This window comes from Budorcas taxicolor, chromosome 20 (assembly GCF_023091745.1).
Source record: "Budorcas taxicolor isolate Tak-1 chromosome 20, Takin1.1, whole genome shotgun sequence".
Classification (NCBI taxonomy): domain Eukaryota; kingdom Metazoa; phylum Chordata; class Mammalia; order Artiodactyla; family Bovidae; genus Budorcas; species Budorcas taxicolor.
In genome coordinates, this window is record NC_068929.1 from 40,128,136 (window position 1) to 40,144,637 (window position 16,502).

At 42.1% G+C, this 16,502-nt stretch overlaps 1 protein-coding gene across 1 annotated transcript in view; it reads right to left on the minus strand.

Moving 5' to 3' along the window:
• Window positions 1-16,502, minus strand: part of WDR70 (WD repeat domain 70) — a 271,973-nt gene that overhangs the window by 13,568 nt on the left and 241,903 nt on the right. The window contains exons 14-17 of the mRNA XM_052659024.1: window positions 7,882-7,982; window positions 6,175-6,254; window positions 4,269-4,385; window positions 2,091-2,253 (exon numbers count right to left, since the gene is read on the minus strand). Coding sequence (XP_052514984.1) covers window positions 2,091-2,253; window positions 4,269-4,385; window positions 6,175-6,254; window positions 7,882-7,982 — 461 coding nt within the window. The remainder of the gene's footprint in view (window positions 1-2,090; window positions 2,254-4,268; window positions 4,386-6,174; window positions 6,255-7,881; window positions 7,983-16,502) is intronic.

Genomic DNA, 16,502 nt, shown 5'->3' on the forward strand with positions numbered 1-16,502 from the left:
ACCAATGACTAATGGATGCTGGAGTGAAGCACTCCAGTTCTTGTGACCCTGACCAGGGTCTCCAGGGTCACCCTGTAGGATACTAAGGAAAATGACCCTTCTTGGAACTCTGTTTAATGTTGTACTCTTTCTTGGCTTCAGTCATCTTCACAGGGGTCTTTTTCTCAAGGTCTGCTTCTAAGGAACCCAAGCTAAGACAGTGTGTTTTACTTTTAGGCAAAGTATCCATAGATCATAATGATCCACATATAGGGGCTCAATATCAGTATAACATGTAAGTTGAGTTGGTTTATAAAGGATTTTTTCCAGCATATAAATATCAGCTTCCTCATAATCGAAGAGAAAACTTTAGAAATACATAAAAATATCAACAAAAAAAGCTGATTTACTTCTAACAACACAAAAATACACATACACAAATTTATTCACTATGTTCAGTTCAATTCAGTTCAGCCGCTCAGTCGTGTCCGACTCTGCGACCCCATGAATCACAGCACGCCAGGCTTCCCTGACCAACTCCCAGAGTTCACCATGTTAGTAATTGCAAAATACTGGGAACAATCTAAATACGCACACAGGAGAGCAGCGGAATAAATCACTGTATAGCCACACAGTGGATCACTATGCAGCTGTGAAAAAGAATGAGAATGAACTCTATGAACTGATGGACAGTGATTTCCAGGTTATACTGTTAAGTGAAAAAAAAAAAAAAAGCAAAGCTCAAAAGACTATTTATGGAGATTCCTTAAAAAATTAGGACTAAATCTACCATATGTACTATGGTCATGTAAAGTGTTGACATCAGGGCAGGTTGAGTGAAAAGTATATAACAACTCTCTGTACAGTTTTTATGATTTTTCTGTAAGTCTAATCACTAGTCTAACCATAGCTTCACCCATGTTAAGCTAACTGAGGGAATCTGAACTGGCAGGCTCTACTCTGCCTGTGTTAAGTATTACTTACAAACCAGCTCTACAAATAAAAGTTAATCCTCAATAATGGATCCTACAAACTGTTCCTCTTCATTTGCTTTTTGTTGTTCAGTCACTAAGTTGTGTCCGACTCTTTACAATCCCAGGGACTGCAGCATGCCAGGCTCCTCTGTCCGTGGGATTTCCCCGGCAAAAATACTGCAGTGGGTTGCTATTTCCTTCTCCTGTTTTTAACCCTAACTATAGCTCAGCTGATAAAGAATCTGCCTGCAATGCAAGAGACCCTGGTTTGATTCCTAGGTCGGGAAGATGCCCTGGAGAAGGGATAAGCTACACACTCCAGTATTCTTGGGCTCCCCTGGTGGCTAAGCTGGTAAAGAACCCACCCATAATGCGGGAGATCTAGATTCAATTCCTGGGTTGGGAAGATTTCCTGGAGAAGGGAATGGCTACCCACTCCAGTATTCTGGCCTGGAGAACTTCATGGACTGTATATACATGGGGTGGCAAAGAGTCGGACACGACCGAGCAACTTTCACAACTAAGATAACGCATATAGGCAGTGATTTTCTTTTTCTTTTTTTTTAAATCACAGGTAGAATGAGTTTCACATAACTGGTTTGTTGTTTTGTTGTTGTTCTAGTCGCTAAGTCGTGTCTGACTCTCTTGCAACCCCACGGGCTGTAGCCCACTAGGCTCCTCTGTCCTTGGGATTTCCCAGGCAAGAATACTGGAGTGGGTTGCCATTTCCTCCTCCAGGCGATCATCCCACCAAGGATCAAACCCACGTCTCCTGCAGTGGCAGGTGGATTCTACACCATTGAGCCACCAGGGAACCCCCATAATGGGTTTGTGTGAGTGCTCAGTCATGTCTGACTCTTGTGACCTCATAGCCTGGAGTCTGCTAGGCTCCTCTGTCCAAGGAATTTCTCAGGCAAGAATACTGGTATAACTCTGATGGAAGTGGCCTAGTTTAAAACTTTAGAATTTTAGAGTCCTCAGATATAAACAAATGCCTATGTTTCTGGACCATTAGTACCTGGCCTATTTCTCATGCTTAAGAATAAAAGAGAAAGGGAGAGGTTAGAACCGCAAAGCTATGTTCTACCCAATTTGTTAACATAAAAAATGTTCTATTTTAAAAGGCTGGTTCCTTACTTGGAGTATGCTGGAGAAACCCAGTATGGGTTGTCCTCGGCCGCCTTGGCATGCCGCAAAATGGCTTCCCGGGGATTGCTGTCGTCAGTTTTGTCCAAAGCAATGTTCTTCACAATGTATGAAGACAGAGTGCCTCCATGGGTTCCAACCCGGCCACCACGACCTGTTCCAAAGGGAAGAAAACAAATCAGGAACAGAGTGAGCATACAGTCTGGGCTTATCTGACAAGGTTGAAAATCCTTCACTGCTGGCTGCCCAGGCTACAGGTTAAATGAATGACAGGGTAGGGTCAGGGATTCAGATTGACCTGGTTTTTGACATTCCATGAAGAATCAAGGTTTTAAGCATTCTGGGGCTTCTACAGACTTTGGTTTGAAGCACACTTGAGAGTACTTGAGTATCGTCCTTTCTGCTTTCATTTAAGGTAATCACAACCAAAGTGGAACATCACCAAAGCTCAACTTCCCCATAATATTTTAAAATACAGACATGTTTTTATTATGCTTTAGTTGCCTAATTTACACAATGACAGCAATGTAGGAAGAAATACAAACGGTTTGCCATGTATATGCCTTAAAAAATTCTTCAGGCATGAATACATGAAATTCAATTAATAAAAATAACCAACAATCATTAGATGCTATTTTAGTTTTAAACAGGAATATCTTAGGGCTTGCCATCTTCCAAGGACCTTGTAGGAAAGAAAACAAGTAAGATGAATAGACTGATTGACATTATTTTACTATATGTAATGGCTCTTGACAGGAAGCTTCACCTGGGCAGGAATTTGTTCCCCACTGAACCCTCAATTGCTACCCTGGTTCGCAGTACTCAAAAGACATATGACTTTTCAAGGAGGTTAAAAAGAGAAAAAAAGACAAAACACCACATGAAAAGTCAAGTAGCACTAAAAGAGTAATTTCATCAGGCAGGAAATAATTGCCAGAGAATGTGTATGGCCAGTAACTTTGTATCAGTAGCACTTAGAAGAAGAAAAGAACTCTTCAGGCTGATGCAGGAAGGGGATCTATAGGAAGAAATACATCCAATTTGGGAGAAGTCAGAAGACAGAGAAGGTTATTTTCAATGAACGGAATAGTTTAAATACAAAAGTACAGAAAGAGGGAAGTTCAACGGGCATTTGGGGGCAGGAATGAACCAACAGTCATATCAGAAGATTGGAGCAGGAGAGAGGTGAGGTGTAAAGCTCAAACATGGCTGAGAGTCAGACTGTAGAGAACTGAATCTCTGGGCACGCACCTGGACAGTGTACAGCTTCTGAAGATGTGGGGGCAGCAGCAATATGAAAACTACAGGAATTGGGAATAAATGCTGTAAGACGAATGCAGGTAGCAGTGAAGAGAGAGAGCTGAGACAGTACCTAGTTACAAGGGCTTTTTAATAATCCAGGCAAGAATATTATACAGGAATTCTGATTAGAGGACGATGGCAGAGAAAATGGGGAAGAAACTGGGACTGGTATAGGAGATTTTTTTCGATGCTAAAGGGGCAGGCCAAAGACACAGAGGTCCAGAGGTCAGGTTCAGATGAATAAACAAGTCATAAGTGATATAAGCTTATGAACCTAGAACAAATGGAGGCTGTGCAGCTGATAACAGAGAACAGGATTCTAGTAAAGGCGCGGCTGTATGATGGCCGACGCTGCCTTGCTTTCTTCTGGCCTTACTTTCTTAGAAACTCTAAGGATTTTTATTCATCTTCTAGGGAGATGGGCAGCTCTATTTTAATAACGCAGAACTAAATGATGGCCTCTTTCTGCCTTTTGTGAACTCTAATCTAGCCTAAATTTCGGCCAAAGTATTCAGTGTTGAATTTTAAGCCAGTACGGTGAGCAGTGACTGAAACACTGAGTTCCAAGGAGCCCCAGAGCTCCAGTGAGGTCACCTAAAGGACTTGGAGACCAAGAAGAAAGGGCTCTGGGCTTCCTCTCTGCTTCAGCACAGCAGCTCCGTTTGCATCAGTTTTATGCACTGGGCTTCTGCATCAGTTCTTCAAGCAAAAAGTTCTGAGGCTAAAAGAAGGTGTTTGAAAAATCCTATTTAGTAAAAATCTCTGAAGACAGGTATCCAGGCCCAAAAGATCTTCCAAGTTCTGTCTCGATTACCCCACCCTGGCCCTCAATGACCCCCTCTGTGGGTCACTAGCTAGATCAATCACCTGGGCCTGCGACAGGAGGTTCGGGTTTGTGAGACTTCAGGGGATCCAGTCTGTCCTTCTCCAGCTGTTTCCTTGTACTCCGTTGGCGAGGTTCGCGGAACATAGGCAAGGCATGAGCTAGGAGAAGTCACAGTTGAAAAATTTCATTATGATAATAACCCTTCCATCCAAAAACATAGCTAGAGCATGACTAAATGTAGATGAAATGGAAGTCGTAATGACGGTCTTCATCTAATAATAAAAGACAGTCTTACTGCAACCAATTAGCCAATTTCATTTGAGACCAGACACACTGTTCACCTCTCCTGGCAACTAATGGCGCTCAGGAAATACTGTCAAATACCGTCACGGAAACACTGATGAGGCTCCCCATGTACCAGACCATGGGCAGCAGTTAAACTTAACTTCTGTGGTTTTGACAAGAAACACTTAATGGGACTGCCTCTTACGTTTTTTCTTTCAGGACCCAAACGTGAATAATGCCAACAGCTTGCTGTCAGCCTCGGTCTCCTCAGAGGCCTCATAAACACTGGAATCACTTCACACCTTTCTGAAATGTGACCACCTCTCAGGAATGGTTGACAACACTAAACAACCAGAAGGGAGGGACACTTATCCCACAGAAACTGGGAGAGAGGCTGTCTTGAATGCACAGAGGTGACTGAATCTCCTGACGTGGTGACTTAACAGGGACTTATTCCTTTTTCAATGTGGTGGACAAAAGAATAAAAATCAGAGAGTAACATCTGTCCAGTTGCTCTTGGTTGTTCACTCAATGTCAGAATTAAGTTTCAGAATATAAAAGAAAATACAAATTTATAAGGGAAACAGTGTCATATTCTGGGGGAGAGGGGAAGACTACTGGGGAAAGAATTAAATATCTATTTATGACCACAAAAAGTACCAGAATAATGTCTTTGAATGTTTACGTGCAAATTAAAACTTCTTTAAAAGAGAAAACTGGGGGAGAATTAAAAGAATAATAAGGGTTTAAAGGAAATTTATAATGTGAATGACAGAAATGGCTATAACACCTGAAAAACACTTCTAGTACCTGCCATCCTCAATGCACACTGCCAGCCTGGGCCAGGACCATATCACTCACCAGTAAATATGCCTGCCTTGAGTTAGGGGAGCTGAGAAACACAGCCACCCATCACTCTGTTGGGCAATATGACACAACAGTATTTTTAGGAGAGGGAAAAATAGCTTTTCACTTCAAACGACTGCAGGACTTTAAGTAGGCCATGTGTAATTACATGAGCTAGACTGCTTCTGACACTGACTTTAACACTTCTATTCTTGCAAAAAAAAATGCCATGGGATCTTTTTACTCATCACCAGCTCCAAGGGACTTGGTTTTATACAAGACCCACCACCAGGGAGAAAACCCAGCAGTGCAGCGCCCCCTGGGCTTGAGACTGAGCCACTGAGAAAGTCCACAGGGACACCTGCTAACAGCAATTGCTACTGCATCTGAGATCTTTCTAGCCGCTACCCTTGGCAGGTCTGAGACTGTGACTCTGGGAAACAAAAGTCTATCAGATTAACAAAGCTGTGTGACAAAGCTGAGAGACACTGCCCTGTCCTGATAAGATTTCTGATTGTACCTCAGGTAGTTAATTTTATATCTGAAGGTCTCTGGATCAATCTGTCACAGGGTCACAGAATTTAGGCTCTTCCTTTTGGAGTTGAAAGTTACATGAAGTAACCCTGTCTCTGTGATGAGTCACAGAAGCTGAAGGAGTTTGCGATTACATGACTCCCCATCCTAAACACGTGAATAGGGTATTTTTTAATATATGCCTGAACTTGGAGGGCTTTTTCTGTCTCTAAAGCCATGAGATCAACAGCACACTAGAACAGAAGACAGATGCATGACAGAGAGACCATGCTAACAACTTACGGGTGATGATGTAGTCCTGGGTTAGAGTCTCTGCTTGCTTCGCCTTCCGCTGGGTTTTAACTACACATAATTTCGCTCCCCTGAGAGGAGTTAAAGCAAATTATTTCCTTTATTTGGTCTTAGAAACAGAAAGTCAATGTCAAAAGCATTAGACACTTTTCAGGAACACACTGTACACACCAACTCACCAAGTCCTTGACTTTCTAAGGACTGGCAACAGATGGAGCCCTTGGTGATAAGAGATTAAACATATGGGAAGGCAAGTCTTTGCATCAGTGGTTACTACTGTGTGAGAGGGTTAGAAAGGTAACTGGAAAACAAAAGGCTAGTTTAAAAAATCTATAGAAATAACCTAAAATTAAGATCTTAAAGAGATATTAACATTAATCAACCTTTTCACCCTAAAGGTCACAGGGTTCAAATTTTAGTTTCTGGCTCAGATGAAAGCAACCTGGGTGGTCTACAGCCCAAATGGCATTTGTCCACATCTCAAATACAAGAGTACAAGTGTCTGGATCCAAGTCAGCTTGGCAGGATTGCCAAGGGGCTACAGCCCAAGAATGTGTGGGATTAACCAAAAGTGTGCTTAGAATGTTTCACTCTCCTTAGCAACAATGAGTATCCCTTTTAGGAGAGACAAATACAAGTAAGTAAATTTTTTAAAAGAGTCCAAAGATAGTGCCTTCTAAAGGGTGCTATCAAATGGGGTTCACCATTTTCTCAAGTAAAATGGACCCCTTCCTTTCATCCTTACATTAGTATTCTTAATTTCTTTATTAAATAACAAACAAAATCCTATTTGTTCTTAAAGACCACAATATATAATTTTATTTTATAGGGCAAAGGTTCCAATTCCAGAAAATTCTGAAGGAAACAGGACTGTCTGCTTCTATGCAGAGCCAAACTATAGTCAATAAATATTCACTAATAGAGGACAGGCTTCCTTTCCCCCTAGAAGAATGTGGGACCCCACAACAGGTTTATGGGGGGACCCCAGTATATTTAGCATATGGAATTTTGTAATAGATATTCTAAAGAAACAGCTAGCTAATCACTTACTGTATCTTCATAGAGAGAAACAGACCATCTCTTTTGGATGGTGACACATTTACCTTTGTGCCCAAGGAAAAGAGAAATAACTGAGGGACTGACTGAGCCTCCAGTGAGTTTTCTAGGTCCTTGAAACACACTGGTATGCTTAAATTTGGCAATTGGGCAGATGTGGGATAGAAGGGGACACTGTCTGTGGTGTCCTCCTCTGCTGGCAGAGTACAACTCTGCCAAACGTCTAAACGGTACCTGAGAAAAGCCCAAACAGAAAGGGAACAAAACAGACAAGCCGGTTCCATTTCCTGTGAGTGGTTCGTTCCCTGCTCTGCTAATCCCTTACATGCATCACTGTTAATGCCACTGTCCAGGGTGGTATGCAGAGTGGGCAGGCCTTTCCCCCCCTCGCACTCAACATTTCAGCTAAAGAACTGCAAATCCCCAGGAAACTTTCACTTTGAATTCTGTATGGATCAAGGAGCTATCTAAATCCACTTTAAAGCACAATATGAGGAGTTTGAGGCTTTACTCTGGGCCAGCTGCATTTTCTAAAAGGGTGGCTCCCCATCAAAGAGGGAAATAAATAAAAGCAGGGGTGAAAAAAAAGCCCTCCCCCCAGTTGTTGTCATCCATCTCAAACCGGCAACACTTATGAAATACCTCTGACTCTTGCTGGGGTCATAGTAGACTTTGGCCAGCCCGTTTCCAGTCCCCACCATGATCTGGTTCAGCTTTGGGTGCCACAGGCAGCGGACAACGCTCTAGAAAGGAAAAGGCATGGGAATCGTCTAAATGCGGCACAAATAAAGGGAAAGAAGACTCTGCTGGTACTTGGATGGCTAGTTTACCAAACTGAATGTCACCCTGATGATGACTTGTAGCTTTCAGGGCATATTCTTCCAAACCACTGAGTTCTGCTCTATCACATATTATCTCTGCGACACTCTATAGAAATATAAAAGCTGCCCCCTTCCTGCCTTCTCTCCTCTCCTTTTCGGACAGCATCAAAACCACGAAGCTGGGCCTTCCCAACTCCGCTGTCATGTGAGGCTGGCATCTCGGAATGCTGAACCCACATAATGTGGTTCATTTTACCAGTGAAGCAGATTTAGATCTCAGCGATTCATGCTTTTATGCACACAGTATGCCCCTCTGGATAGCATATTGAGGCCAGGTGGTTACTATTTTTAGTTTACAAAGACCCAAATCTCATAAAGCTTTCTCAGGAACAACACACATTTGTGAACTATGAATAATATCTCCCTATCTGTGAGATTAACCAGCAGGACAATAGCAGAAGTAAAACAGAGATACGGAATATAAAGATGTGATGTTAATCTGAACGAAAAGCAGGTTAGGAGAAGCTTCACTGGAAGAAGCTATGCTCCTGTGAATCATTACTGGTGAGGAAAATAACTGCTGTTCTGGGGTCAGAAAGAACTGCAAGTTCCCACTGAGAACTACAACCTGTTTTTAATTTTTGCTGAAATAAGAGGGCAGAGGTGGAAGAGATGGCAGGGATAGAATTAAGGGGTGGCAGGGAAAGAGGCTAAGGTTGGTAGGCAGAAATACCACATGTTGGGTTCTGCAGATCTCACTGTGATAGAACAAGAAATGAGTGGAAACATTAATTCAGTGATTATTAGGAATCTCTCATGTGCCAAGTAACGTATAAGGACTAATAGGAAAGGGTACAATTAGATATTGCCATGTTACATTCTAATATTAAAATGTAAATCATGGAATTTCTGTCTTCTAAATCTACCTTGGGCTGAATTTTTTTTGGCTTCTTCTCCCCAACCGTCTAGTTCTTTTGTTTAGATAGAATATCTGGTAATTTCTGCAATCCCTTTTGATAGAAATTCTGGCTTCCACTTGACTGGTTTTTAAAAAAAAATGCATGTAGTTAAATGGCTACAAAGCCCACTCTGAGATTCTGAGAAACTAACAGAGAAATGTAAGAAATGTGAAAGTGTCTGCAGAGCTTCTAATTCATGTCTGACAATATTCCAGAATAGTGGTTCTAACACGGCTGAACAGGGTTGAGATGTTCTATTGAAAAAATCAAACCAGAGCGCTGTGTTTATCCTACCATCAGGGGGAAAATTAAGGTAAACAGGCAGGTTTGTACAATTTTAAGTTTTCATCCCACAATTTTTTTTAAACCTATAGTATCTGCTACTCAGTGTCTACTAGCAAGTGCTAAAAGATGATAAAACATATACAATGGTGAGTGAATATTAATAGGAAAACTTGAAAATAGTAAATCATATTTTTTCAGTAAAATGTGAAAGCAGTAAATTAAAGTTTAACAACTAGGGGGTAAGGTTACTGTCACCTTCGTGCATGTGCTCATGAAACTTACTTTACAGTGCATGTGTAGAAAAAGTTACACTTTTCTCCCAACAAAACTGCCTTGTTGGTAAGATGGAATTAAGCTTATCAACAGTTCATGGTCTGCAAAGCACAGCCTGACTACAAGGTGCTCCGTCGCTGAGACTAATGTGAGAACCAGGCCTAGACTACTGGAAATCTCTAGACGATCAAGGTCAGGTATGTGGAAACTTGAAAAGAGTCACAAACAACTTCACATCAAAGCTAGAATAAGCTCATCCAAGCCAATACTCATCTCCTTCAAGTCTTGGCTTAACTCATCACTATTCAGACCACCCTATTTGAAACTGCACCACACAACTCCCCTGATTTTCCTCATTTTCATAGCATGTGTCACCTTTTAACATAATATACAACTTACTGTTAATCGTGCGTCTAACATAATATATAACTTACTGTTCATTATGCTTATTGTCTGGGCTTCCCAGGTGGCACTAGTGGTAAAGGACCTCCTGTCAATGCAGGAGACCCAAGAGATGTGGGTTTGATCCCTTGGTCGGGAAGATCCCCTGAACGAGGGCACAGCAACCCACTCCAGCATTCTTGCCTGGAGAACCCCACAGATAAGGGCAGCCTGGCAGGCTATGGTCCGTGGGGTCGCGCGGGGGCGGACACACTGAAGAGACTAAACACGCACGCACAGATGCTTCCTGTCTGCCTCCCCTACTAGAATACATGTTCTATACAGGCTGCTTTTGGTCTGTTTTGTGTGGCCAAGGATCTCAAGTGCCTAGATTAGCGTCTGATAATAAATATTTGCTGCAGGAATGAATTAAAAGTTACAACTCATCCAACCTAAATAGATTGCTTTGCTAGGTGGGGTTGGAGACAGACAATATTCAAGTTAAAATCATTACTGCCTATGAGAAATAATTTGATTCCTCCAGATTTTTATTACACTCAAGTATCATACAAACACAGAGGGTTAGTTCCCCCCCAGTGTGGGCCAGAAAAGAGGGATGAACAAGAGCCAGGGGGGCAAGAGAAGACAGTGAGAGGGGCTCTCAAGGGTCTTTAGAAATCTCAGCTGCCATAATTGGCCCCAGGACAATTTTAAGGACATAGTACTAAAGTTATTTTCCTTCCTTGGTTCTCTAGAGGTCTGGCTAAGCAGTCTAAGATTACTGGTTCTCAAATATGTTGTCAAGCGAGCCAGGGTACAGAATTGGAAAAGATCCACAACATAGGCCTGATAAATTCCAAGACACCAGCCAAACAGGCAGTTTCCAGGGGCAGCAGGTTACTGTGACCCTCTCCGTCTGCGCTGAGGGTGTAAATGTTAGAGAGAGGCAATGGCCGGGCCAACAGACCAACGTCTGACTGCTTTCCAGGGAGTCCAAGCTCAGGGCACTGCATCTCTATTCCCGCTCTCAGTCTTTCCCTCCTGCGCCCTCACACGCACGTGACTGGGCAGCACAAGCTCTCATGGAGAAGCTCGTTTACCCTCCTTTTTACACGGAAGGAAGGAGAAGGCAAGTGAGCCCCCTCGAACTAAACAGTCATTCCAGAGCGCCATCCACTGCGGTGGTGAGCCACCAAGCATCCAATGAGGACGCTGGGAGCAGTCCGAGTTAGGCAAAAGATACTTAAGGCTCAATTACCCTAAGACTGGTTATTAATCAAATACTACCCGGATTCCAAAACATGGAATGAAGAAACAGAATTCAAAGTCAAAGGTGGGTGGGCTTTTTTTTTGTTTATTAATATTTATTGTGTGTGTTTAGCTAACCTTCGTAAACTTTGCAGCTAATGCGGCTCCACACTTTGTCCTGTCAAGGAAATGCATCTTATAGCAGAGAGCTGGCCATCTGCCAAACCAAACAATCGCTGAGACAGCAGCAAGGCTGGGGAGCAAGCAGAGCTGCCCCGCTGCTAACTTGTCAAACACACATACTGGGTTTTACATAACAACAATGGGACACGTGCCTGCTAGAAGCCCAAGGAGCTATCGTAAGACAAATGAGCTACAGCTACTTAGAAAGAGTGCATTCACTTCATCCACCATCCTCTGTTCTTGAAGAGGTACTTCTGTGGCTGGGGGCTTGCCACATTCAGACAGACAGATTTACTCAGTAAGACAGCGAATGGAGGGCAGAGAACACATCTGAATTAAAAGACCAGAGGGAACCATCATGACAGGAGGATCTACACGGACCAAAGAGAAAGCACTGGACTGCCAAGAACTAGATTCTGAAGTTAGTCTGCATATTTTAAATATAATGATTTGCTTTATTAAGTTGATCAAGGATTTTATTCTTACCCTGATCCACTTCATCCTACTAAAGCATTGTGGAACCACCACTGGCTTCCCCGAGCTGCTTAAACTGAACCCCGTGCCAACATAAAATTAAGTTTAGCTTTTTGAACCAAAAGCTACTGTCATTTTAGATAATTTGGCGGTGCAGAGGAACCGTAGTCTGCCTCCAAAGTACTCAGCTCTAGCAGCAGCCAGAGAGTAACTGGTGCTAGAGATCGTAAGCAAGATGACAGGGCAGTAACCAGACTTTAAAGTGCTCAACATAGAGAGCTTTCTTCTCTGCAGAAGCCGAAGAAAAGAGAGGGGGGTGGAGCAGAGAAGAAGAAACACTCCGTGTACAAAAAGCAGTGTCAAGATTCCAAAACAGGAACTTTGGAATTACCCCTCTGCAAAAGTAAAAACGCCATAAAAACCCCAAATAATTTATTGCTGTGGTTTTTTGGTTTACTTGATGTGATGGAAGCAAATAAGAAGAGGAAGAAATCAATGAGAGAAATGAATTTGTATTTTAGGACACGGGAGGAAAGGAACTATCAGGTTATCTGCAACTTTATGTTATAAAAGTAGTTGACTCCTCACAACACTACAAAACTAATGATCTCACCTCGATTTCACAAGGAGAAGAAACTGAGGCTTGCAGGAAGCAGGATAACATTCTCAAGGTCACAGAAAACTTGTACACAGAGGAGCTGGGATGCTCAGGGAGGTTTTCCCGACTCCCACGCTCATTCCTTTATACCTCCTAATTATGCAAAGCTCTGTTTTAGAAGATGGGAAGGAAAAGATGCTGCAGATTTTAAATAATCTCCAAACCTACCTAACTCAGAAGAAGTCCTAGCAAGTTTATACTAAAAAGCAGATGATATTACTAAAATCATAAAAGAAAAAGCCTGCTACTGCCCAGTTCACAAATGTTACTATAAAAGAAATCAATGCCTGCAGAACATCTTAGGCGTCAGTAATGCACATATCCAAACACCGCCCTTATTCAACTTCACACGCTGAAAGAAGCCCAGCACCCTTCCTAATTTTATATCTTTAAACATGATTATGATGAAACACCCTTTCCTGATCCTTCCCAGCTGCTGACCCACATTGTAAAAGAAACTCCATCTGGTTTTTTCATGTTTGGTTTTTGTCATACAGTACAAGAATGGATAAGCTAACTCAGAGATTCCTTGGGAGAAGTATTTTCCAAAATTTTCAAAGGTAAGAGCCTCACACATGTCTGTGAAGGGGACTTTCACACAGTTTTGCACATATGTGTAGAGGCAGTCTCATGGTCGTGCACGCCCTCAGGACTGCCCAATACATCTGAAGGGCCATGTATATGCTGACGCCCAAGTTTAAGAACACAGATCGAGATGTGAGTCCACAACGAAGAAAAAGAAGGCAGAAGAAAATGGAAAGGTACTGGTGAAAACATTTTCTTTGGATTTGCACAAACCCAAGCTTTATTTCACAGAGAAAGAAAAATTGCTTTCCACATTAAAATACTGAACCAGGTAGGTAGAAGAGTCAGGTAGGAATGCTTTAAACTTTTCCAGGTTATCTGTCTTGTCCTCCTAAAGCCTTGCTTTTCCCAAACTTGGATTATTTTGCAGTATGCTTGGGCCATCAGGCTTAGTTTCACTCCTTTCAAGTTCAGGAAGCAAACCTGCTGAGTAAACCTTTGTCTACAATAAATAAGACTCCTCAACACCCACCTGATCTTCACGGAGACACCCCTCGAACAAAAATGATTAAAGACATTTTCTCTGCTCTTCTAAGTGAGCGCGTGCCTATCCATTTTTTCCCCTCCACATTCCTCCAACTCTAAGGAAGTTCCATCAGAGGGCCAGACAGGTAGCAATTGTCACTCTTCGCTGAAAATCTTCTTAATCTCCCTTCTTCCCTGCCCCAAACAATTCTCTCTCTGATAAACCAGACAGAAGCCCAATGGTGAAAAGAAAATTTTGTGGCACTTTTATAAATGTAGGGATTGTTGAAAACAAGCAAACAAGGAAAAGTGTTGCTCTATACCTGCCATAAATATCTGAAGAAAGTGAAAATGTCACTAGCTCAGTTGTCTGACTCTTTGGGACCCCATGGACCGCAGCCAGCCTCCTCTGTCCATGGAATTCTCTAGGCAAGAATATTGGAGTAGGTTGCCATTTCCTTCTCCAGGGGATCTTCCCAGGGATCAAAGCCGGGTCGCCTGCATTGCAGGCAGATTCTTTACCATCTGAGCCACCAGGGAAGCCCTGGTGAAAACTTTTTGAAAACTGGCATTTAATTATCAAATTAAGTCCTATCAAACTCATGGAAAATACATTTATTAAAGTCAGTTTATTTACAGACTCTGGTCTAAAATTAAGGTAACTGTTAAAGCAGTAAAAATCTGGAAACTGGTAATTGTCCTTGGCACAAAATGAATCACATCTGTAGCTGATAATAAATTTGCCTAAAGAATTTCATCACGAGAAAAAGTTCTCAGAGAAAATGGAAGGTCTCTTGGGTAAGAAAATGAAATACAATCTTCTTCATCTAATTCAAAACACTAAATGTCAGTTTGCTCCAGTCTGCTATTTGAGAAGAACTTACAAAGGCAGAAAAAAAAAGCACAAATAATGACTGAAGAAATCTGATAATTATTTTGATTAATGACAGTCTAGGAGCAGGAAACAAATAGGTGGAGGGAAGTTAGAGTCCCCAGGGTGAGTGACACCAGCGGTGGGTCAAGGCAAATACCCACCTAGAAGCACTCACTGCAGGCACATCCCCAAAATTCTCACAGAACTCCCTATTGGTGGGCACAGGATGGACCAAGTGTGCCGAGAGAGTCCTGGGGGGCTGAGACGGGCTAGGGTGCTATAGCCTCAGGCAAGTCAGCACCAGCACAGAGTGGGTCTGTCTGTAATATCACACAGTACCTTCTGTTATGAGCACCAGGCTGTGAAAAGCCTGGGAAGTACTGCCTAAGGCCATCTCTCTCGATCAAATCCACACAGACCCAGACCACTTCACCCTTCTTCATTTGGCAATAGTTTGAGACGGGCATAAAGATAATAAGCATAAGTCTTTTCTTTATGTAAATAAACAAAGCACAAATGGATAGAGCTTTAAGTCCCTAACTAACTACTAGGCAGAAGATATATATGATCAGATCTTAGAAATCATCAAGCATGTAAAACCAAAAAACTGTAGGAGAACCTGAGTCCTCAGAGATGAACCAACTACACAGGATATGTAAAGCACTATTTGTTTTAATATAGTATAGGTAAAGAAGTGTTACACATTATACTCTTCTATTGAGCCCTCTGTGGGGGGTCTCTAAACCCCTCATCATACAAGATGATCTAGCACTCCAGAAAAGGGGAAAACACTATCCTGGGACAATGAGTTAATTACAGAACTCTTTGTTTCCCACACTAATATGAATTGTGAAAGTCTGGCCAGAATTCTGATGGAACAGCTGGAAAACTTGTTACCAAAGAGCACTCATCAAATTCTGGTTGGGAGAGGGAAGTCTGCCATAGAAACTCCTACAAGACACGAAGTCCTTTACTTGGTCTTCTCTCGGTGGGGTGTGGTGTGGTGCTGGAGTTGGACAGCAGAGCCCTGTCATTGCTGTCTTATATGTTTATACATGTTATAAAGAATAATGTGTCATTTTGAACATCGACAAAATTGACCTATCTACAAAATCAACCTCTCTCTTTTTTTGACATTTTATGGAGTCCAGTATGTTTCTCCTTCAGGGCTGTGTTATCTATTAGGTGAGTCTTCGTCCAGGTTTGTCATTTATGGCAATCCCATCTATACAAGGAAGCATATAGATTTGCTTAAATGCCAATTATATAAAACACCAAACTCTTGTGTAGAGAAGGAAAATAAAAAGTTTCTAATTAATCAAAAGGGAAACACTGACTATTTCTCTTGTTTTGAAGGACTACAAATAGAAGTAAAACAGTAACACAAACATTTCCTTAAGACTGCTGACACCAAGTAAGCAGAGGATGCCTTTTAATACAGCATGTTGCAGAGTTAAATGACACTAGAAAATGAATAAACTATGAAACTGAACAAGACCTTCTTTGACTCCTCATTCTTCAGTGATTTATGAAGCCTGAAGGAGGATCTGATAGGCTCTTCATGAGATCAGACCTGTCAACCTTAAAGGAAATCAGTCCTGAATATGCATTGGAAGGACTGATGCTGCAGTTGAAGCTCCAATACTTTGGCCACCTGATGCAAAGAACTGACTCCTTAGAAAAGACCCTGATGCTGGGAAAGATGGAAGGCAGGAGGAGAAGGGGACGACAGAGGATGAGATGGTTGGATGGCATCACCTACTCGATGGACTAGAGCTTGAGCAAGCTCTGGGAGTTGATGGACAGGGAAGCCTGGCATGCTACAGTCAACGGGGTCACAAAGAGTCAGACACGACTGAGCAACTGAACTGAACTGAAATGAGATCGTTGTCAAATACATAACTATAGGAAAAGACAACTCACTATAGGCTTTGAAACAGGATTCCTACAGTAAACATTATTTCAAAGAAGAGAATGTTGAAATAGAAAATCTAAATAACCGCTCCTGAACTAACAGTCTACTGGTAAAATTTATAAACTGTTCTTTGAAAAGAGAC